A 24,990-nucleotide genomic window follows, 5' to 3' on the forward strand; every position below is an offset into this window, starting at 1 on the left:
ATAGCATAAAATCAAAACTCAATAAATATCAAATATACACTTTTGGTAACTCGACCTTCTCGTGAGAGTTAGCTCGTACAGTCAGATGCCTGTCTTGTACTTGCTGATAGGTACATCTCTTTGGAGATGAAAAACATATCTGCAACACAAACAAATGGATCAATTTGAAATTATTTAAGTTTCAGAACATTTTTAGTCATTCAAAGTGGTTCAGTTAAGTTGTACTCATACTTTCAATCTAGCCAATGGCACGCACCGTTAAAATTATAAACAGCAAATTACTTGTCTTGATATTTTGGTTCAACATTAAGATTCAACATGCAGTTTCAACAGGTACTTTCCAAAAATCTTTCAAACACCACAGCAAAAGAAAATAAGCTTAACCTGTCGACTTGAATCAACTTGTGCTGTCAATAACAATAATTGAATAGAAAACTTGTAAACAGAAATGAAATAGATGAAGAAACTAACAGTTATTTGGTGGGAGTCAAATGCCTGAAAGAGTTCTCTTGGGTGAAAATACAGCAAATACTTTACTCAGCCTGTAAACTCGCTAGACTTTGCCTTTTTTCAGTCCTCGAAGATTGTCCACACTTATCACATGCAAGTAATCATACAGCAGTGTCAAAATAAAGATTTAAAAACAACAAACTGTTAAAAGCAGGCCATGTACAAAGATTTTCAGAGAATTTTGGCTGAGCACTCCACTCCTGTCAACGTTTTGGTTTCAGACCTTGCACAATTTTGGTCTCCCCAACTTGCCTCTTGTGTGACCTTTTCATGATAAATTAAATAGTCAAATAATAGGTTCCTAAATGGTTTGATTAGTCTGTAGGACTACCTAAAAGGAAAAGGTTTGACTAGCCCCCTCAGCACTCTCGATTAAACCCCATTATAAAAACAAAACGTGTTGAGTGTAACAGCAACAATCCCATTATTTACTCACTGACTTAGTTCAGTAGACTGCCTTACCTGTGAAGATTGTTCATAAAAATTATGTCTCAGCCAAACAAGAGTGGAAGGCGTTCGTGGATGAATGGGGAAGTAAAGATCCCTTTCCATCTGGTGATCATTTCCATCCTAGTAGATGGACATCTCAACTGTATGGATGGTTCCTCTACTTCACCTTCACAGAACAAGACATGGTGGATATCCTGGTCAGCCATCTGAAAGAGAAAAATTATTATAGAGCAAGATGTGAAAAGGTACACTGAACTCTTTAATGGATGCATCTGTCTGGAGGCATGCCAAACTTTTTGAAGGAAATATTTCTCCCCAAGCAGAGCAGGCAATCCTGGAGTTTGACTTTAGGTTGGTGGTACTCGTTTCGTTGTTGAAATAATGCATTAACTCAAACCTTTATACAACTTCTGTCATGGGATGGAAGGATCAGGAAAGATAACATCTTTTGCTTAGGAGACAGCTCCAGCATTTCACTCCCCTAACCTTGACTACACTGAGGGATGACAGCCTGCAAGTGAACTAACAGAAAAATGTGCTTAAAAAGTTATTGAAAATATTGTTGGGTATAGAACATAAAAATAATAGAACTAGGCCAGCCTGCTGGTCTAGTGGTTAAGAAACCTTGAGCAAAAAGACCCTTCCCATGAAATATGTAAATTGCACATAGTGTGGGCGCACTAACGTTTTGGTTGGCAAAATGAGGGATTATCGCGCTGTTTTGTACACGACTAATAGATGCGTGACTCAGACGCGATTGCGCGTCTGCTTAGTGCACAACTCTATGGCGTTTGCCAACCAACAGGGTCTATACGCATGCGTGAATGTGATTAGCATATTTCATGGGAAGGGTCTATTGTATGGCTCTGCAGGCCTGTATGCTTCATTTTTCAAAGTGAAGGGGCACCAAGGCATTTCCTACTTGTAAAAGGGCACCCTATGAGGAAATTGAAACATTCTACTGGAGCATTTCAAGGGCATCAAGGCAATGACCGGGGGCATGGAGGCCATCGCCTTTGTTGCCTCTGTGTGGTATCTGGCTGGCTTTGCTTCCTGAATTTGAAGTTGTTCATCGCAGACAGGGACACTTTTGGTAATTACTCAAAACAGGCCTCTTCCTTTAGCTTCAGAGGGGCAAGGCCACTTAGCCTCAAACGCTCTAAAAAATAAAGGGGCACCAAGGCCAACTGAGAGGGCACCAAGGCTATTTTCAAATCTTTATTTGTTGATGATTTAATGTTAATATACTTTCCACTGATTTCAAGATGGTGGTCAACTTTCCAATCCCATATTTATTTCATTGTCGCTGTTTACATGCTGTGCAACTGAAATTGAATAACAGTTTTAAAATATTTGTCACTGAATTTTTTACAGTTTTTTGCAGCACTCGCATTGCAAACCATTACCCCAGTAACTTACCCCATGTTACCCCATTCCCTTATTCATTGCCTTAATTAAACTCCCTTCTGCTCACCTGAAAACAAATAATTGCTACAGAACAATGAATTGTTGAAAAAATCATACTGAAAAAAATATTAAGAAAATTAATTCCCTGCGTGCTAATCTGAAGAGAAAAAGATCAATTAGTCTCTGGCTCACCACTACCCAAACTCTGCGAGACAAACAAGCCCCACCCACCCCAAGCCAACAACCCAGAGGCTCAGCTAAATCTGATAATTTGGAAATCTATTTCTTTATATTTGTTTATTTTTGTTTTATATAAATATGATTATGAAAATTAAAAACGAACCCCCCAACCCCTTAGCAATTGGCCAAGCATTTAGCTAAACTTGTAAGTTGTATTGTGCATCCCGGCGTTTATGCCACGCTAGACTGCGCTATGCTATAAAAACGTAAACAAACGCACCTAGTTAAAAAATGCTTCCAAAGTTAGCACTTTCCTGCCACTCCAGCCCTTTCGCCTTCCTGCTTATTTTTGCATCTTTTGTTAACACGTTAACAAAATCACTTGAAGTGCCTCTCAACACTGGCAAACTTCCGACGATCACACATACACAGCGCAAAATCCCATCACGCAACGCACAGGCCTGTAGTCTTTGTATTTGTTCTCGTGTAGCAATATATGTAAGAAACATTGAACGCTAGAGGGCGTTTCAGAATATTCAATAACGCGAAAAAAAACGCCCTCTTTCGGTGAAAGCACGCGATAGCTTGCAAAACTAGTTTCCAACTGCCTTGACAAAAGACCACACAGCAAAACACGCACATTCTGTCAGCAGCATGGCCGGTTGTCAACGGAGCAGATTTCCGTGGGAATCTAGCGTGTTTACAAAAAACTGAAGATGGTCTAGGCTTTATTCAACAAAAATTACCAAGTTAGGATACTCTGGATGAGCAAAAAGGAGTTTTTGATTGTGTATTAAGGTTCTTCCGTCCTGATTTTGTTTTAATTTGGGGCTTGGTTTTCTTTGCAGGCTGGGCGAATGAAGACACAGATAATTGGTCACATATGCGCGGTTGTTTTGGGGTTTTTGCGGGTTGATTTCAAGAAAGACTTTGGTTCTAGAACGCAATCTTGTTTTAAAACACACACATGGTTGTTTTTGCTTCTTTTTAAAACATTTTATAAACAGAAAATTTGTTCACACATCAGACGCCGACACCGACCATTCCGCACATAATTTACAAAAATAACCATAAAACTCTTAAGCTTCTGCATGTTGCAACTATTTTGATGTCTACTTTTTGTTGGGGGTTATCTGAACGAAAGTGGAACAATTTTTGGGAACTTCTTCATCAGATGTCTTATGTTTATGAATTCTTATTAAATCTATAATAATAGGCAATGGTTTACACATGATAAAATAACTAAAGCGATCGCACTAACCCTCCCAAAAAGATTTTAAGGTAATAAATAAAAAGTAAATGATAATTTAACAGTCGGTTTTAAAGTTTTTTTTGTTTTTAACACACTAATTTTTTTCATAAAAGTACTTCTTACATAGAAATACTTTGATAACGTTGAGTGCTTACAATAAACCATGGACTATAAAAAACTACCAAAATAAAGACCATATACTATTTTCCATTTTGCTCCGACAGATAATCTAACCTGTTTTTAAATTAATTAATAATATTATTTTTACATTTTTAAAGAAGAAAAAAAAAGGCTCTCAAATTAATGAACCCCCTCATGAACACAATAACTTGGTACACATAAGGGCGATTCCGCGGTAACACGCGTTACGCTTTTGAGGGTCCTTCATCATTCTCCATTCTCTGGCTGCGAGACTACTTTGATTTAGGTGTTCATCTTTTGTATTTCAAAACCTGAATATCTAGGCGAGATCCCCATGTTCACACAAAAGTGAAAGATCAACTGGTTTAGCTGAGAGAGCTCTGCGAATATCGGTAACACGCGTTACGCTGAATGGAATGACCAAAAAAAATACCGAACTTAATTTCAACTTTGTCCTCAAACTAACCAGTCTACTACAAATGTGTTTCTATTGTCATCAAGTACTATGCTAAGGTTTATCATACCAAAATAATTACAATAATCCAAGTGTAACTTTTTTAGTAAATTGCTAAATAGTCGGTAACACGCGTTACGGTAACACGCGTTACAGTTTTTCCAAGCTACATGTTTATATGTTATTTCAATTGTTGAGTTACAAATTTTCAAAAAATATCAACCAATATCAGCAGCACATCATATTTTAAGAGCAAAAAATTAAATAGACCTTTTTCTTAACGTTTTGCTCTACATATCACAAAATTTAAGGTAACACGCGTTACGGTAACACCCGTTACAATTTGTCTTGCTACATTATTGATGTTATTTCAATTGTTGAGTTACAATTTCTCAAATTTATCAACCAATATCAGTTGCACATCATATTTGAAGAACAAAACAGCAGCTATAGACCTTCTTATTCATTTATTTTTTTAGTTGCTCTACATACCCCAAAATTTGTAGTGCATGCGACTGTTTACTATCACGGGTTCGTCAGTTTCCTAATAATATGATTCCTAAAATAAAATGTTTTGTAATCTTTAGAACTTGCAAACTTCCAATTCCTTCAAGCAGGGGGCATCCCTAAAACAATGAAGTCATTTTCTTCACTTACTTGCACTACTTCACCACGGAAATAATCCCAATCATTAACCACAAAAAACAGCTCCCCATGCTTATAGAATCGTTAATTTGACCCCCCCCCCCCCCCATTCCATCGGGGTCCGCCCGATAGTCCGAAGGCCCGTTAGTCCGAAGGTGAAATAGTCCGAACGCGCAAATTTTCCATAAGAGGGGGTTCATTAGTCCGAAAATGTAATAGGGTTCGTTAATCCGAACATTTGATGCGATATAGTCCAAAGGTTCATTAGTCCGAAGGTTCATCGATCCGAAGGTTTACTGGTCCGAAGGTTCGGTAGACCGAATTTAAAAAAGGTTAGTTGGTCCGGAGGTTCGATAGTTCGCAACAAAAACGAGGTTCAACAGTCTGAAGGTTCATTATTCCGAATCGACGATAAGGTTCGAAAGTCCGAATTGACAATAAGGTTTGATAGTCCGAATTTACAATACGGTTCGATAGTCCGAATTGACAAAAAAGTTGTTTAAATAGTCTGACTGCATCGTATTGGAAGGTGGAGCAGAATTACATAATGACACTTGATGCCCCCCTCCCAATTATATCGCGTGATGGGACGGCAAGGGGAGTGCCCCCCCCCCCCCACAAAAAATCGTCTGGCCTGGGGCATTTTTGTCTGGACTAGTGCGTGTATTTTGATGGATGACTAAAAAAAAATATTTTCCTTGTAAAGGATTGCTGTGGAGCATTTTTGCTGTTTTTTATGTCAATTAAATTAACGTAGCAATCTGTTTTTGTTTATTTTTTTAATATGACATCATAACGATAAATATATATATACCCTTTGGACTAAACATAAACACTGATGTTAATTAACTTCCCATTACTCTCCACTTCACTCCTGCCTGAGAACTTATATGTTGTAAATATTCTGTAAATAAAGTATATATTTGTTTTGTTAAGATTTCTTTTTAATTCACTATCATACCTATCTCATGATTGTAAATTCGGACTATCGAACCTAATTGTCAATTCGGACTATCGGACCTTAGTGTAAATTCGGACTATCGAACCTTAATGTCAATTCGGACTATCGAACCTTCGGAATATTTAACCTTATCCTATTTTCCGAATAACAGGCCTTCGGACTGTCAGACCTTCGAACTATTGAACCTTCGGACTAACGAACCTTCGGACTATCGGACCTTCGAACTATTGAACCTTCGGACCATCGAACCTTCGGACTATCGAGCGGTAACCATTCCATCGACATGTCCTTTGCCGTGGGATGTTGAAAAGTAATTCCACCTCATTCACATTATGCTTGCCTACCAGGCCATGGAACGTGGCAGGAATATTTTAGTTTTTAAACTGTGTGCTGTGCCCATCTGACCATTACAGTGTATTGGTCTTGGTAACATGCGTTACATTGGTAACATGCGTTACATGGTAACATGCGTTACAGTTTTCTGAGGCTCATTGTCAGGGGTCGAAATTAAGTGTATTTCCATGGTAGTCAGCAGGGCTAGTGACCAATAATTTTTAGTAGCCCTGATTAGATTTTGGTAGCCCGAAAGCCACGTTATGTCTCGCGTCACGGCTCAAACTTTACAATACACCAATAACATAGTTCTTTATTGTTTGTGATGATGATTTTTGCATTATTATTCAACTAGCCCGTCGGGCTATCAAACTGGAAAAATCAGTAGCCCGGATGTAAATCTGGTAGTCCCGGGCTAGAAAGCTAGTGGCAATTTCGACCCCTGATTGTGAAGCGGTGGTTAAGAATTCATCTAAGTTTTTACTGTTTTTACATGAGCCCTTATTAGTAGGAGAAAAATTAAAAGTTGCTGCATTTGAAACCAGGCTGTTTAGTAATCAAATTTAAAAGGGTGTGTTTTGGTAACACGCGTTACGCTCTCTGAGAGTACCTCAAACCAAGTGTTGACACAAGTGTACATTGAGTTGTATTGAAATTTTACATATTTTTTCTGAAATACTGCCCATACTTGCTCTCATTTATACTTTTTTAAAGAAAATTGATACTGACTATAAAAATAGGTCAAATTGATAAAACCATAAAAAACATTTGGACATGTTTGGAATGAAATAAAGATAAAAATTCAATTCTGGGAGCAATTTCATTTTTCTAAGAAAATTCCACCTTTTCATGGAATCGCCCATAAATAAAGTATGGCTTCCAGTAAGCTTGGGCGGCTTCTTCGGTTACCCGGTTCTACCCGGTTCCAAATTGAAAACCAGACCGGCAGTTCCATTCTTCTGTGAAACCGGGTACCCGCTGTTGTCGGTTCCGAATATAGAAGACCGAGTCTCAATTATAAAAGGCTCTGTGGAGCCGATCCTGCCACGAACCGGCTCTAGATATTGAGGCTTGATGTTGAAAGCGGTGACCGCAGATACAATGTGCAAAGGCTTCAAGCCGACGTGAGTATCAACTATCACATGTGGCTGCATACACAGTGCACACACAGCACACCACCACATTGTGTACATGTATATCTCATGCATATACATGTACACATGTATAGACAGCACGTTGTGATTGGCTGCCGATATATCCATATTCATAAAAGCTTGCCTCATGCACAAAACACACAGTACTGTATGCATGTACAGGCATGTACAGGCATGTACACTGTATGTACACTATGTACACTGTATGTACACTGTATGTACACTGTATGTACAGAGACGACACACTGCATGCACTACGGACATACTGCACTACGGACATACTGCACTACTGACATACTGCACACGGACGTACTGCACTACTACGGACGTACTGCCGGCTAAATCAAAGACTTGTTTAAATGCAGGGAGAGTAGGTGCTCAGTGGCTCGATGTCTGATTGACTTGGGGTGGGTATTCTGGTATTTTCGTTAAAAATAGATCGGCTCCAGTTGTGTGTGTGTGAGCTCGGCACCGACTTCTGATTAACTTGGTTATTTTCAGTTAAAATAGATCGGCTCAATTGTGTGTGTGTGTGAGCTCGGGACGAGCGGCTTAAGTTTTATATTGAATTGGAACAGGGTATGTCTCAGAACCGAGCTTTTTTTCGGAACCGGAACCGAGCCCCAAATTTCTGGAACCGCCCAAGCTTAGCTTCCAGTGCAGTTAAGTTGACATTGCAATTCATATTGAAATACCAACGATTGGAAATCAAGATAATGTATCAGTTGGTATAACAACAGTGTACTATTGGTTAAACAAAAATTGACGGACCAGTCAAAAACATGGCGGACCAGTGAAAAGTCAAGCCAACTGGTCCTGCTAGTCATTTGAAGAAAAACAAATTAAGGGCAACCCCTGATGTGACACGACGCACAGCACTATTACCAAGGTTACAAGCCATCGCACAAAAAACATGCTTGAACAAAATAATAAGCAACATGTCCTCACCAGGTTCTAATTTCATAAAACTGATAAGCGACCGGGCAAAAAAAAAAAAAAAAAGTTACAAGATCAATCCACCGTTTTAATGGACCTTAAAATCACACGCTACTATTAACAAAAGATCGATCGAAATAGTGTACACTTGGTTCTACCCAGAAGTCAGCTACTTTGAAATGAACCGGCATTTGGTCTGCATTTTTCCGTTTCCCAAGGCAACCTAAAGAAATTTGTTCAGCCGATAAACAAGACTCAATTTAATGAGTCAACGCACAATCGTGAGAGAAATTATCATTCTACATTGTCCATCAGGGGTCCAAGGTTGACAGATCTATGGATGTTGAAATGAACAGCGCACAGGAAAAAGGCAAAGACCGCCGATCGGAGAGCAGGATAAGATACTTGGACGCAAATCTGAAACTTTCATTCCCAATAGAAGCAATCAGGCGATTGCGCAAAAACATTTTGCACAACCAGTCCGTCTTGCAGGAATGATTTATGCAATGCCGGTGGTGCAGGAATGGTTTGTGGAGTTTGACGACTGAACAACATTTAACCTATATGGAGAACCATGAGGTTACCAGCCAAAATTACATTATGTTTACTTTGTTATGACTGGTGGCCCACTACATTTTTGCTTGGCAAGGAAATTTGTCCAGCAAACTTCTGCTTTTAAAACAGCTTTATAAAAATTGGGCCCTGGTGGCGAAGGGTCGTTCGTTTGAGGTATTCAACAAAATGGCGCAGTGGAAACAAATATTGTATTGCAAGTTCTTCAGTTTTTATACAAGCAAGAAGCGTCCGATCAAGAAAGCCTTGAATTTTGTTTTTCCCATTTTGGTTCTCGCTTGAAAGCCACTTCTTAGACAACTATTCACAGTCTTAAAGTGGGATAAAAGGCACATCACAAAGTTTACTTGGCACATAATAAATCACAACACATGTCTGGGGGAATCTTGGGACAGACTTATTTGGCAACTGCACAACTTGATAAAAAAATGTGTGGATTAAAACTTAAACCTAATAATATTTGTTTTTGTTTACCCTCAAGAAAACCAAACACTACTAAACAAACACGCATCACAAACCAATTTTGTGTTATACAAAATAAACTAAGTTTACTTGTTGGGGGGGTCATAGTTCTTCATAGATGAAAATTGTTTCATTAACCTTCAAAATGATTCAACATTCTGTTAAATTGAGATTAAAAAAAATTCTGAACATGTGACTTCATAAGGATCATTGAATATTACAGTTCAAATAAAATACGTAAATTGCACAAACAGCATGTGCACCAACACTACTGGATGCCAAAATGAGGGAATATAGAGCCCATTATCTGGGACTGATGACGGCATGAGGTATACATGTACGTGTTTGTGGGCCTGCCTGTGGTGTACAACTTTCTGGCATTTGCCAACCAACAGCGTCTGTACGCAAGCATGAATGTTTACAAGCATGTCAAGGGAGAGGACATTTGCTCAGAAAAATAAATGGAGTTTGAATATTTGGCAAGTACCTGTATAAAATCACTGGACCCAACCTCTGTTGTGTTAGTGTGTGTCAAATCACAATCATGAAACTTATCCCTTGAGCAAGGCACCTAACCTTTAATTGCTTCGCACAAAAGTTAGGAATAGTGCAAGCCAAGCTCCTGTAGTGGATCATACCTATTATTAATATTAGGGGGTAACCCTGTTTCAGCCCAAGAAAAAGTTATGGCAACATGTTTTAAGTTGGTTGCCACCAAGTTGCCTTTAAAATGCAATTGAGTGACAAGGCAAATCTAAGTGATATGGGACTTGTAAGCATCAACTGACAGTAAACTAAAGAAAGTTTATATAAGGACTCACCGCAGTGATTTGAGGTTGTAGCTGTAAAACGGTGCTCCTTGTCTTTGTGCTTGCATGCTTCATACTGCAGGGAGAGACACTTGAGCGTGTACAGTTGTTCTTTTAGTGCAGGCGGACACTTGTATGAAAACAAGCACCATTCAAAGTGAAGCTGGTTGACTCTGTCCAAGAAATAATAGACAATCAGTTTACATACATACATGTAGGACACATCATGAAAATAAAACACTTAAGATTTAAACAACTGTAATAAGTAGACATAACAGTGTTCCACGGAAATTAAATATTTCAAATTTACAAGTATACTTTTTTAGAATAGAACATTTTCATTCATTGAAGCTTTTTGACACATTTTGCTTTGTTTTCAAAAAAGAAAAAGAGAAACAAGATTGTTATGCATTGTTGTTTCACAAGCAGGTGAAAAACGATTGGTTTTTATTTCTACTGACTTATCTCTCTCGAAGCTTTTTGCAGAATATAAAATAATTAATTTGTAAAAACAAAAAGGCAATGGTGCAACCAATAAGGGAGTGTCATAGGGGCTTGTGCTCTCGACTGGGGGCATCATTTTGTTCTGCTCTGCTTTTTCATTGGGGGGGGGGGGGGCTGTGATGTGGGAGGGGTTTGTCCTTCCTTTAATCAAAGGAGACTAAAATAAACACATTTTAAGACATTAAAGGTAAAGGAATTTCAACCCTAAATTAGGCAACAGCCTCCCATGCTGTAAAAAACAAAGCCTGGTTTGAAAGTGTTTCTTGACCCTCCTCTGCAAAACATACATTTCCCTACTAGGTGCACTGGTGGCCGGGAGATGGCTGTGAAGAGACTCATTCTAATGTATGCTAAAAGAAACAAGCCTCGAAACTGGTAACTTCAGATTCTTTTTAACACAGGCATTTAGTTATGAAAAGGAGAAATAATGTAAGAGTTACTGATTTTTTGTTTTAAACCTGGGTTTTTGGACAGAGCATGCAACAGGCAATGTGTATAACATGTGAAAAAAAAAAATAAATAAATAAATAAAAAATCTGCAACTGGACATTTTTAATGAACAACTTTTGAGGATGTGAAGAAATATTTTCTAACTTAACACCTTAAATGCCTCAAATATGCCACTATTGACCCCTTGCATGAACGTCACATGAGGTGAATGTGCCAAGCTCACCATTTTAATGGAAATAAGTTTACGTGTAAACGCTGCAATGCCTAAAAAATAAATTGCGCACTTTGCTGAATAACGCTAAGTGACACTGCCCACCAAAATGGCGCATCCAAGTTTTTTCTGAAGATTTCCTCAGGTGAATTGGGTCAATATGGACTTAAATAACTTAAATTAAATACAATAATTTACACAATTTACCGAACCTGGTTTGATTTAAAAACAAATATTAACGAGGTCCTCATTTTGGAAAAAATTCCACTGGACATGAACTACGATACAACCTGGGATATATTGACATCTGTAACAAAAAGTCGCATCCCCTTAAGGTGATCCCCTAGCTGCCGCTTCCCAGGTTGTATCGTAATTTGGGTGTGATCCCTGGCTACACGGCAGTTAACAGTTGTATGGCTTCTGACTGGCACCCCTGAACAAAGATATTGACAAAATAGGGACACCGCCAATATAGGGCTAGATAGCTCAGTTGGTAGAGCGCCGGCACGTTAATCCGGAGGTCGTTGGTTCGAATCCCACTATAGTCAATTCTTTGTACAACCCCAAAAATAGTAGGGAGGTTGACGGGTTTTCCAATTTCTTTTTATGAAAAAAAAAACAAGTTTGGTACCAATGGAAAGCTTATCTCAAACTTAATCTAATGGTAGTAAAATCAATCATTTATCTTTGAAGGTTGTGGAGATATTATATTTTAATGTATTTTTGTACAAAATCATGTCAATTGTCATACAAATGTTCCCGTGTGGACAGCTTCAAAACACGTCCATAGGCTGCAAAAAAAATCTGTCAGGACTGTGCAGCTATGCGCAACTATGCGCAGCTACCTAGCAAAGACAGCTTCAATACACATAAGTCCATAGGCTGCAAAAAAACTCTGTCAGGACCGCCTCCTCTAAATCTTAAATGTGCAGCTATGCGCAGCTACCTAGCAAAGTAACAAAGATATGCACATGATCATGAAGGTATAAGCTTTCAGAAAATATGAGTTTTGTATAGGTTTTGTAATTTCCATGTTTGAGAAATTTAGGATTTTTGATGCAAATTTATGTGTAAATCCTCAACTTTTGGTAACAAAATAAAATGAACAACATCAAAACAGTTTTAAAAATCAATCAAATTCTATCAAATTTGGTACCTATCAATTCCTTAGACCTTCCTCTAAACAAATATCAACATATCCCACGTGACCTTAGGCTACGGCGGCCACAAGAGAGCTCACTTTAAAAAACCCATTTTCAACACAAAAGCGATTGAGTTTTCCTGCGACCGAAAATGGGCTGTCTGTTACGCGCTAATTTTTGTATTTTCAACTCTGTGTTCTTCATTTAAAATTCCAATCAATCGAGAAAAAACTGCTTAATTAAGAAAGGAAATCTCTTCAGCTAACCACAGATGATTTTTTATATCACAATTCACACTTAATGTCTTTTGGATGAGTTTTCACAAGCACTTTTCGTGTACAAACAGATACAAATCACAATTGAGGCGTTTCCGTCGACCTCCCTACAATTAGGTGTATAAAAAATGTATCAAAGTTTAAAACAAAATAGCTTTCATAATCATTTCATAGGGACCAGTTAACCAATGTTTGGCTAAATAATGATCAATCCTAACTAAAAAATATTTTTTCAAATTAATTAAAGCCTTTCCTGTTTTCTTGTCATGTATTTATTAGCAGTAAATCCTTCTTGTTAGATAAGAATCGAATAAAATTCATTGTTTGTAATTATTTTAACCTAATTTTGGGTGGATTAATTGGTGATGTCGAGCGGAAAATTTGCCGTTTTTGGACCCAGCCAGAACTGACTAGGCCTACACATTTACAATTATTACTGCGTGTCTGTTCTTGACTATATATTTCTAGACAAACAAAAGCAAAAATACTTTTAAAAGTGTGGGCAGGATACAGAATGTTTGCCTTACTGCCGTGGCTGTATTGCAATGTATGTGAATACCGTTTTACACGGCGGGTAAAATCGCCATTTAAAAAATAAAACCCGCGATTGACCAAACATAAACTCTTAATTTGTGGGACTCTTAGACGCTATGCAACTATATCAGTTTTAATTTTCAAACCAGAAACAACTGTAGATATAACATTGTTCGTTTAATTGGAGGAAAATTGTGGTAAATGAAGAAATAATGACAATTACCTCGGTTCAAACTTTTCACTACCATGCTTGCCTCGTGGAAAATCAGAAAAGATCGAGCAAGGCATTCTGGGAAAAATATAAAATGGCGCGACGAGATCGTACCAAGGTCTAAACTCGATGAATCGTACACAAACAAGGAACGAGGTTGGAATAAACTTTCCACAAATACTTTTTGTCAAAAAATGAAGTAATTCAAATGATTCTTTAATTCATTAATCTGTTTTTTTAGGAGCTTTAGCTCTCTCTTGTATTATATACTTCAGTAATTTTTTGTATAGTTTTTTGTAAAAACAAAAACAAAATAAATTATAGGCCTACATTAAAAAAAAAGTAAAAAATAATCAACTATCATCCTTGAACTTGAACCTTTCTTTGAACTAGTTTTTAGTTTTATTAATTTACTTATTTATCTATTTTTTGCGAGGGCGGTAAATCGTCGTGGATATAGGGAACATATGCCCCTTTTTAGTTATATATTTATTTATATATATATTTTAATTCATTAATCTGTTTTTTTAGGAGCTTTAGCTCTCTCTTGTATTATATATTTCAGTAATTTTTTGTATAGTTTTTTGTAAAAACAAAAACAAAATAAATTATAGGCCTACATTAAAAAAAAAGTAAAAAATAATCAACTATCATCCTTGAACTTGAACCTTTCTTTAAACTAGTTTTTAGTTTTATTAATTTACTTATTTATCTATTTTTTGCGAGGGCGGTAAATCGTCGTGGATATAGGGAACATATGCCCCTTTTTAGTTATATATTTATTTATATATATATTTTAATTCATTAATCTGTTTTTTTAGGAGCTTTAGCTCTCTCTTGTATTATATATTTCAGTAATTTTTTGTATAGTTTTTTGTAAAAACAAAAACAAAATAAATTATAGGCCTACATTAAAAAAAAAAGTAAAAAATAATCAACTATCATCCTTGAACTTGAACCTTTCTTTGAACTAGTTTTTAGTTTTATTAATTTACTTATTTATCTATTTTTTGCGAGGGCGGTAAATCGTCGTGGATATAGGGAACATATGCCCCTTTTTAGTTATATATTTATTTATATATATATTTTAATTAATTTATTTATTTATTTGTGTTTTTTTTTGAGGGGGGGGGGGCAAGGGGCAGTAAAATGTTTTCTTTTTCCCAGCAGCTGCAATATATTTATTTGAGAACAAAAAGGAGGGGTTAGGGCCTAGGTGGAGTGGGTTGATGTTCTCCATTATTTTTGGACCCGATTCTACTATTTTTGATTGTCATAAATGTTTGCTTACCGCTACGAAGTTACCATGTAACTGGACAAGCTCTATTGTGAAGCCCCATATCATACAATTCCATGCAATTTGATTGGCTTAAAGTGTGATCTTCATTTGCATAGGGACTGTTCAAAAAACGGAGCTCAGTTTCACCTCCCAAATCCTACAGTGTGTACTTTGTGTGTGGGGGTCACAACTATAAACATGTATATCAAGGGCTAATTCCCAAAAAACCATTAGCTGTAAACATTTTTACAGACTCCTAGGCCTACACACTACACAGATTACACTGAGTAAGCCACAAATCGTGCATAACCCCTTTTTTTTAAGTAGGTATTTAATCTTCAAGAGTTCTTGTGATATTTATCATTTATTTAAAACCAATTTAGCATTGAATCAATGCGTTTTTAATCAGCTTGATAACACCAAATTCAGTGTATGGATACTGTTGGACCCCCAGCCTATTAAAACAAAAGAAATGTTTTTAAAGGATATCAAGAAATATCAATAATACAAATTAGGTTAGTCTCATGATGGAAGAGTTGGCAAAAAGCGTCCAAACTGAAAATTGATTTTGTTCACATCAGCAGACATAAAAAGGAATACTTGGCTGAGCAACAAATGAAAACAAAATTTTTGAAAGGTCCTTATAAATCAATTAATTTCTTTTTCATTCTGATTACATCCTAAATTCTGCATCTCATTTTACAAACACTATCATACATGTTTTTTTCACAAAGAAATAAGACATATATCAAACAAACAACACCAAAATGTTCACATGTATTCCATACTTTTAGGACAAACAATGATTGATTAATTTTAGTCCGAGTTTCTACAAGCAGTTTATGAGCTGAACATCAACATCTGGGCAGATAATGTCTGTAATGAGAATTATTTTAAGCATAAATATGGTTTCCACATTTTGCATCTCATTACCTCTGGTACTGGATTCTAAGTTTCAATTCTGTTTACATCATCATGTAATCTAACTAAACCAACTATAACAAACTTTATTATGTAACTCATCTTTAATTTTATCACAGAAAACATTGACTATATGGACCCCTGACATACATAATTTCATTTTATAGTGTCAAAGAGGTCTGTTTCAATTTCAAAAAGACGACATCATACTTTCTAACTCCATCTATAAAGACATCATGAAGAAATAAGGAAATATTGCACCCCACATCTGAAAAAAACTGGATCCGATCCTGCTAGATCTGGCAAAAATGTTGATGTAAAACAAACTATCAGTTTTATTAGAGGCTTAATATTCTGCTATAAAGTGTTAAGCCTTGCCGTTCAATCTATCTATTTCTTTTGTAATGCATCTTAAAAGCATCACAAGAGGCTTCACTGTTGTAAAGCCTTTAGTAAAGCATCTGGGGTGTCATGGCCACGTGGATAAGAACACCGAACTCGACCTCTGGTGCTTCTGTTCAGCAAAGTGTGGGTTCAAATCCCAGTCTTGTGTCCCTGAGCAAGACACTTTGCCCTGGGGTAAATGGTTCTTGTGATTGAATGTTGCACAGGCTGTATACTCCCAAGGGAGCTTAGATGGTTTAAGGAATGCTTTGAGGCCTATCCCAGTGACCAGGGGTAATAATGTGCAGTGCTTTGGGACGCCCTTGGGGTGTGAAAGGCGCAATATAAAAAATAATTACTAATAATGTTATACTTGTGACTGAGCTTTCAAGAGGCCTCACAGGGTCAAAGCCTCATTTTACCTGTTATTTAACGCTTATTTAAGGTCAATTCATTTGATGTTTCATGTCATTTGAGCCAAAATTACAAGCTGCTCATCCATTTCATTGTTTCATGTCATTTGAAGAAAAAAACAAGGGCTATTTTCTTGCTGCACCTCTATTTTAATGTTTTATGTCATTTGAGACAAAATTACAAGTGGTAAGCCTAACTCATTCCTGTTGATGTTTCATGAAGCATGACTCCCGAAAGCTTTCTGAGAAGATCTAAGTAATTGGTACCAGTGTGCTCAACACTTGAAATGTCAGCTAGTCTTAGGCAAGCCTGAGGAGGGAAAATCAGTCACAGATCAAAGTCAAGTTTATGGTTGCAATATTTGTTTCAGTTGGATGGTTAGGGGATTTTTTTTTTGAGTGTAGGTGTTGTAGATGAAGATGAGGATGAAGATGAAAAAACCCCTGGCATTTGGTTCCGCTAAGTAGCAACAATGTGACATACCTCTACAGGTGTGCTCTTATAAAGCTCTTGAAACGTCTCCCCTTCTTTCCTGGAGGAGGAAACAAAACTAGTATGTAGTGATTTTAATAAAGTTGGATCTTTTTATTTGTGAGTGTATGAAGAATTGGTCCTGGAAATGAAGTCAGCCAATTTTCTAATCATACACCCAGCCAAGTGGTCTTGGCAAAAGTCTGATCAATCGATTCAAAAGACGGGTAATAGATTATAAAGGCCGATCGATGTATTCATTATAGTTTATGCCTGTTTTTGGCTCCATACAAATCAGCCTGCCTATTGTTATCTTGATAAATACTCACGCCATTTACGTGTTGACAAAAGATTTCAAGGTTGCCCCTTGGTGCAAAGTTGGTGGTGCGAAGTGGGTTGTGGAAACAATAAAGTTGCTACAACCCTGTGTTAATGTTAGTAGACCTCTGGTTGAGTTGGCTTGACGCATTCTATGTAAATAAAAGGGTTCAAGGTATTAGTTCTGGGGTCCAACTTAACCATAACTGACTAGGTTCATGCTCTAACCACCAACGCAAGTACACATTGTCTGGCCGTAGGAATAGGTTTTTCCTCCTAACAGGCATAGAGTGAGTTCACATTTATTCTTCTGTTTTTTCTTGTTTACACTTTAGTCACAGTTGGTGTGGGGAAATGCTTTGTATCCAGAACAAGTGAATTAAAGTTATTCTGCTTATTATTAGGCTATTCTTCAAATACACAGATTCAGTAATCAAAAATCAATTTACTTTTGAATACAAAACTACAACATTTATTTAAAGCCATTGGACCCTTTCGGGACAGACAACAACAAAAAAAGTTCACAGATTTACAAATAACTTACAGGGTTTACAGAAGGTAGTGGTGGAAGACTTATCTTGAAATATTATTCCATGAAATGCTTTACTTTTTGAGAAAACAGTAAAACAATATCAATTCCCGATAGCGAGAATTACAGATTTATTTTAAACACATATCATGACACGGCGAAACGCGCGGATACAAGGGTGGGTTTTCCCCCATTTTCTCCCGACTCCAATGACGGATTGAGCCTAAATTTCCACAGGTTTGTTATTTGATATAAAAGTTGTGATACACGAAGTGTGGGCCTTTAAAAATACTGTTTACCGAAAGGTTCCAATGGCTGAACATTTTGAAATAGTTATGTTATGTCTAATTTTTAGTATTTAATTAATACAGTGTTACACAACTAGTAGTAGGCCCCCTCACACTTGCTTTGGTACCAATACTGCTGACAAGTACAACTTTAAATGGTCTTGAAACAACTGTTTCATTATTGTTAGAACCTACAGCATGTTACGTCTACCGGTGATCACTCTAAGGGAAACACTCCTACAGAAAGTATGCTTCAGAAAGCCATCTGTGATAGGCTGTAGCGTGAACCAAGTGACCTTAAGGAACTTGAGTACCTCTCAAATCGTTCATCGAGCAGCAGGAGGATGTCAAGAGGATGCTCTGACCCAGGAGTATGATGCTATCATCATAGGAGCCGGTCATAACGGACTCACTGCGGTGAGTTGTTTGTTCACAATCCTAGAAACAGTTCTCTATTTCATAGAGTTGGTAAGCAGATTACTCTGTTAAGCAAGTATTTTTGCTAATGAAGAATTGAGTGGGGTACCAGTCTTAGCAGTGTAAACTGTATCGTTTTTTTGGCTGGTAACCCATTTCTGCTAAGCAACATATTTCTGTGCTTAGCAAGTATTTATGCTTGCATGCTTTGGGAACTTTTGGGCCTAGGCGAACAATTTTGTTTGCAAAATTGTAGTATTTACAAATGAAAAGACAACTTTTTTGCGTTTTCGTTCCACAGTCTGCGTATCTTCAGAAAGCTGGTCTGAAAACCTTAGTTCTTGAAAGGAGACATGTCATAGGAGGAGCAGCAGTAACTGAGGAGATTGTACCAGGTTTGTCCTGAGATGACCAACAAGCAATGTCAGGTTCTTCAAGAAAATGTGATTTTAATTTAAGAGATCGCTAACATTACAAGGCCTGGGGACACCACTTTAAGGCCAGGGCACTTAACTGATTTGGGCCATCGACCCGATTTCAACTGCCACCAAGTACACGTTGCCACCTACTGCTGGGGCTGAAGTAGGGTAACCCCCTTCACAGTCTTTAAGGATGTTGGCATGGGTATCATACACTAGGAGCCTGGCTGGTAAAGCCGAATGCAATACATTCCCAACTTTTGAAAGGTCATTATATGATTATAACTGTCTTCGATTGTTTTATTTAAGGGTTCAAATTCTCCAGATGTTCCTATGTGCTGAGTTTATTGCGACCAGAGATCTACGAAGAGCTAGAACTTAAGGTGAATAGCTGTAAAGAAATTATGTGACTTTAGTTTCAGCGTATTTCTGTATTCCAATTTTTGTGCAAAAGAAACACACAACTAAATAAGAAGAAATATTGTTATGGATTCTCTTGTGAAATGGTCATCTGTAAAACTTATTGACTAACAATTATTTAAACAACCATCAACAAGAATCTCAACAACTAACTAATGTAAGACATTTGATTGTTTAACTTTTGTTTACTGCTTTTTAGAAACATGGTTTAAAGGTGCATGTTAGACCTGCTGGTGCGTATGCTCCGTTGTTAGGTGAATCTGCAGGGTCGTCTAGACCCAGCTCACTTCTACTCAGCAGTAATGCCAAGAACACCTACGACCAGATCGCACAGTTTTCAGAAAAAGATGCAAAGGTATTTCAGGATAGGCGTGACTGATCAGAAATTATTATGTTAGACGAAATGAAAACCACAGTTTTCCAAAGGATTTCTCAAGTATAATTAGCAGATAGAGTTTTGTCATGTGAGAGTGACAATGTTAAGTAGTCCAGTAACTGTAAGTAAAGTTGAGTTTCACCCCCCAAAAATGCACTTTCTCAATTTTTTTTAAACAAATAGTTAAGGCCTTGGCTTTTCAACTCTATCAGGCTCTTCCTGGAAGGCTAAATGACAATACAACACACATAAACAGGTATACTTGTGTAACAAAAGCAGTCAAGTGGAAAGAGATCAAAAGAGAAAGGCAGAAAGCACACAGAAAAAGCAACAGGGATGAACAGTGGTAGAGGGAAAGGGCTGGTTCAACCTGTTCCCCCCTTCTCCTTCTATTGATTTTTTTTTCTGTCTTCTTCACAGGAATACTTTGTATACAGTGAAATAATTGAGGGGATCGGGGCAGCCATTGGTCCACTTTTAGACAGTCCTCCAGTAGATCTCTCCTCCCTTGGTGATGGTTCATTCAAAGACAGAATGGAGATGTGGCCGGCAATTAAAACTCTGCTGAAAACTGGTCAGTTTTTAAATTTCATTCCACAACATCTGCTTTTGCTCAAGTTATTGCTTAAAATTTGTATGCAGTTATCATAGTTTACTAAAAATCTTTTCCGTATTCTTTTACAATTAGGATCGCAAATTGGGAAAAATCTACCCATGTTTTATGAACTGTTAACAGCACCAGTTGCTAAGGTAAGCTAGTTTACAGTTCTTTCATTTGATGAAAGTCATCAGAAACTTTGTTTCTTTAACCTTACATGACTGATAAGCACTTGGGTGGGATTCAAAGTGACGACCGTTGCATTGCTAGAGTAGATTCTTACCTCTAGAACATCGAGCTAGCTTGATGGCTAGAGGCAGTTCCAATCATTAGCTGTTGGTACCGCAACGATTTAATCAATGTTTAAATTTGTTGTTGTTGTTATTGTTTTTTTTGCTATGTTTGTAGATATTGGACCGTTGGTTTGAATCAGAGCCATTGAAAGCAATTCTTGCCACTGACTGTATAACTGGAGCAATGGTGTCTCCACAAACACCAGGTGCAGGGTAAGAATTATAAGCTCCTTCATTCTTTACCCTCCTCATCTTCACCTTCATTCTTCACCCTCCTCATTTTCACCTTCATTCTTCACCCTCCTCATCTTCACCTTCATTCTTTACCCTCCTCATCTTCACCTTCATTCTTCACCCTCCTCATCTTCACCTTCATTCTTCACCCTCCTCATTTTCACCTTCATTCTTCACCCTCCTCATCTTCACCTTCATTCTTCACCCTCCTCATCTTCACCTTCATTCTTCACCCTCCTCATCTTCACCTTCATTCTTCACCCTCCTCATCTTCACCTTCATTCTTCACCCTCCTCATCTTCACCTTCATTCTTCACCCTCCTCATCTTCACCTTCATTCTTCACCCTCCTCATCTTCACCTTCATTCTTCACCCTCCTCATCTTCACCTTCATTCTTCACCCTCCTCATCTTCACCTTCATTCTGCAACTTCTTTATGCATTCTTTATCTTCGTTCTTCACCTTTCATAACCAATAAGTTTTATATTAATGTGGATCAGTGTTGTAGATATGGGGCCATCATTGCTGGAGTGCAATCTGGAGGAAATCTGTGCTGGGAAGCACAGTGTATTTCACTCAGAGTGCTGGGCGAAATTTGTAACTTCTGCGCATACCTGCCCGGCACCGCCCACCGTGGCTACAACTTGATGTGTTTCATGAAGTCCAGTTAATTTCAGATTGATGGAAGTGAGTGTTTGCAAATATCATTACACAGGTCACTTTATTTGAATGTATATTTACAACAAGGTGTAAATGCCAACTTGTTTGCTTGCTACAGTTATGTGTTACTGCACCATGTAATGGGTGAGATTGAAGGTGTCAAACATGCTTGGGCCTTCCCCGAAGGCGGTATGGGTGGAGTATCACAGAGTATTGCCAATGCTGCACAGTCGTATGGAGCAACTATTATGACTGAAAAGGTAAATAGTCAATCAAGGAAAATCTTCATGACACCAAAGCTCTTGAAGCTCACCATGCCAGAAGTATTTTCTTACAAGACCTGATTACTTTAGATTACTGAAACGTTATAGTGAGAGCAGGCCTGGTATGCATTCGTTTGGAAGAACACTAGACTGCAAGCCGAGCTAAGACTCTCGCTAGAGAATATTATTAGCCTTGGAAAGGGTAGGGGTTGGAGTGAAATGATTTTTCATAAAGACAGGAAATCTGTGCGACTTTTCGAAGCTCTTATTAGTAAACCCAATTAGTTTGGGAATGGCTTTTGTTTGTAACAGTTGTTTTTTCTGTAGGGGGAAGGGAGGGGGGTTGCAAGAGACTTTTCAGAGTTTGCAAAGGAAAACATGAGCTCATAAGAAGAGATTCGAAGACAGGTGGTGGAAATCACCAGTCAAACATAACCAATGAATGTCTAACTGGCCTGATGGCCGATGTGTTTTGATCACAGCCAGTGGATACCATTATGTTAGACAGCGATCAGAAAGCATGTGGTGTTGTCTTGGAAGATGGAACTGAAATCAGAAGCAAGATGGTCCTCTCCAACGCCACGGCCAGAATCACCTACTTGAATCTGACCCCACAGGAAGCTCTTCCAAAGGAATTCATTCAAGACGTCCAAGCTATTGATTATACATCACCAGTTACCAAAATCAATGGTAGGTCTCCATACTCTATTAGAATTTCTATCACTGCCTTGTTTGTGCATTGAGCTCAGTACAGCAGCAAAACTAAGACTGCAAATCAACATGAAATTTCTTAAACTGAAATTACTTCATTGTGTCATTTCTTCTCGTTTGGCTCTAGTAAGAACGTTGATGATATCCAGATCCAGAACATAGCTGCATCATGACGACAAAGTAATTGTTGATAGTCCCATGGTCCCATAGACTTCAACAATCACGTTTTAAAAAGTGGCGATGGTGGGTCGATAGAAAGAGCTGTCAAAAACACACTGATGAATATTTCTTCTATATATTTATTTTAATATGGGGGATGAAGTTTAAGTCAGAAATCATTTGCATCTTTGTATTTCTCTCTTTCCAGTTGCTCTCGATAGACTGCCGAACTTCAAAGCCGATCCAAATTTAGCATCAGGTGTCCCCGGTGCCCATCATACATCGACCATCCATTTGAACTGTGAGAGTATGGATCGTATCACTGCTTCATATGAGCCGTGCACCAGGGGAGAAATCTACCATCGACCCATGATTGAGATGTGTATACCATCCTCCTTGGATCGTACCATTGCTCCAGAGGGGTGTCATGTGGCCACGCTGTTCACTCAGTATACACCGTACCATCTCGCAAATGGTGAAAAGTGGGACGAAAGGAAGATGAATGAATATGCAGATATGGGTGAGTTTTATAACAAACGCTTGTTGGGGACTTTTGATGAAGCATTGTGGCCAGGCAAGCCAGGGTAGGCTAGGTGTGGTTCTGTGGTTTGACTGTTGATTAACAATAACAATGTACTTTGTTTTGTTAACAGTCTTTGACAATATTGAGGACTATTGTCCGGGGTTCAAGTCCAGTGTGGTTGGTCGAGACATCTTACCACCACCGGAGTTAGAGAGAATCTTCGGACTAACAGGAGGGGTGAGTATCTCGATTCATAGAGACTTCAGATAATCACCTCTTGATTCTTTGCCGTTCCTTGTCCAATTAGTATCGTGCAAAAAAACACAAGGACAGCCTTACTAATTCAAGCCTGGAAAGTTAAAGTTGGAAAACTAAACTTCTAAAAGTAGGCAGTGTTTATCCCAGAGATCGGTGATAAAAAACTAATTCCTGGTTACGGGCCTGCAAGAGATATTAAATGTTTTTTTTTCTGATTCATTTTCAACTGTTCTTGATTGGCCAGAATATCTTCCATGGAGCAATGTCCTTGGATCAGATTTACTTTGGCCGTCCAGTAACATCAGCAGCAAGTTATCGTTCTCCTGTTGAGGGACTGTACCTTTGTGGCAGCGGAGCTCATCCAGGTAAACGCTTTACACCCTGACATTAGATCTAATGCAGGGCAGTCAGGTTAGCCTAATAGTGTGTCGTGGCCTAGCGATTAAGAGCACCGGATTAAAACTGTGGTGTTTCTGATCAGCAGAGTGTGGGTTTCAGTACTGTCATGACACCTTTGTCCTTAAGCAAGACACTTTAACCGTGATGCTTTGTCCTTTGGATGGGACGTAAAGCCGTTGGCCCCATGTTTTGTGTAATACACTTAAAAGAACCCAGTGCACTTATCGAAAAAGCCAAGGGGTTCCCCTCGGTGTTCCGGGTTTGATTGGCTGCATGTTGCGCTGAAGCACCTTGTAAACCATTACATGGTGCTAGAAAGGGGGTATTTTTCAATTGGTATATTGTACACCATTAGTATACTCTTGAAAACAGGTGTTGTTCAATTAGTATACTCTTGTCTTATTTTGACATGACTGCATTATATAATGCTGACTTGCTAACAACCCATTGAAACACTCTTTTATTTTGATCCTAACAGGAGGGGGCGTGATGGGGGCTCCTGGTCGCAATGCTGCTCGTTTGGCAAGCAAAGATCTTGAGAAACGAGGCAAGAGGAGATAATGGTACTACTATGGTTGCCTTGGTGACATGATTTTCTCGTGGAATTCCTATTGACGTTGCTTATTATCAAAAAACAGTACAAAACTATATATTTCACAGCTTCTCAAATATTTCTCAATATACATTTTATACAAAATTCTTAAATACATTTTTTACACAAATATGTGTAGAGCAACCAAGCAGTATTCAAAATATAAACTATGTGAACTTTAAAAGAAATATTTTCTATCTTCACACTTTTTCTAATAACTATTTACACCTGAAATATCAAGTTATAAACCATGAGGGAAACTGACTGGGTAAATTTCTTAAATAGTTTGGGATTGAACAAAGACAAATTTACAAGAGCAGGATTTGAACCATGGTGGCGCTCTACAACTAAGCTGTCTAGCCCTATGTTGGCCGTCTCTATGTTGGCACGTTGAACTCAAAGGTCGTTGGTTCAAATCCTGCTCTAATAAATTTGTCTTTGTTCAATCCTAAATTATCTTAAATGTATGTA

The 24,990-nt window shown here is 38.0% G+C and overlaps 1 protein-coding gene and 1 long non-coding RNA gene across 4 annotated transcripts; one reads left to right on the forward strand and one right to left on the reverse strand.

The window, feature by feature from the left end:
* Window positions 1-10: 10 nt before the first annotated feature.
* On the reverse strand, window positions 11-1,483 carry LOC139940442 (uncharacterized). Its single transcript, XR_011786448.1, has 3 exons — window positions 1,358-1,483; window positions 973-1,166; window positions 11-139 (listed from the first exon to the last, which is right to left on the reverse strand). It is a non-coding gene; the product is annotated as an uncharacterized lncRNA (long non-coding RNA).
* Window positions 1,484-7,760: 6,277 nt separating this feature from the next.
* Window positions 7,761-24,544, forward strand: LOC139940676 (pyridine nucleotide-disulfide oxidoreductase domain-containing protein 2-like). 3 transcript variants are annotated; one of them, XM_071937037.1, is made up of 14 exons: window positions 7,761-7,894; window positions 18,386-18,614; window positions 18,916-19,009; window positions 19,343-19,416; window positions 19,653-19,808; window positions 20,250-20,403; window positions 20,518-20,579; window positions 20,836-20,933; window positions 21,733-21,874; window positions 22,360-22,567; window positions 22,956-23,267; window positions 23,401-23,507; window positions 23,773-23,893; window positions 24,406-24,544. In XM_071937037.1, the coding sequence occupies exons 2-14, from the start codon at window positions 18,396-18,398 to the stop codon at window positions 24,486-24,488; spliced, it is 1,830 nt and encodes a 609-aa protein (XP_071793138.1). In that variant the 5' UTR covers window positions 7,761-7,894; window positions 18,386-18,395; the 3' UTR covers window positions 24,489-24,544. The 3 variants fall into 3 exon arrangements, with proteins under 3 accessions (XP_071793138.1, XP_071793140.1, XP_071793139.1); XM_071937039.1 differs by having other exon boundaries at window positions 7,767-7,894; window positions 18,395-18,614; XM_071937038.1 differs by lacking the exon at window positions 7,761-7,894 and adding an exon at window positions 17,557-17,671.
* The last annotated feature ends 446 nt before the right edge of the window (window positions 24,545-24,990 follow it).

The sequence above is a fragment of the Asterias amurensis genome, chromosome 8 (assembly GCF_032118995.1).
Source record: "Asterias amurensis chromosome 8, ASM3211899v1".
NCBI classification, from domain to species: Eukaryota; Metazoa; Echinodermata; class Asteroidea; order Forcipulatida; family Asteriidae; genus Asterias; species Asterias amurensis.

Excerpts from the sequence above, each read along its gene's own strand:
- LOC139940676 (XM_071937037.1), top strand. The coding sequence starts at position 18,396 with ATGTTACGTCTACCGGTGATCACTCTAAGGGAAACACTCCTACAGAAA. Across the intron at positions 21,875-22,359 it reads CAACTATTATGACTGAAAAG|CCAGTGGATACCATTATGTT; the intron begins GTAAATAGTCAA and ends TTTTGATCACAG. Across the intron at positions 22,568-22,955 it reads ACCAGTTACCAAAATCAATG|TTGCTCTCGATAGACTGCCG; the intron begins GTAGGTCTCCAT and ends CTCTCTTTCCAG.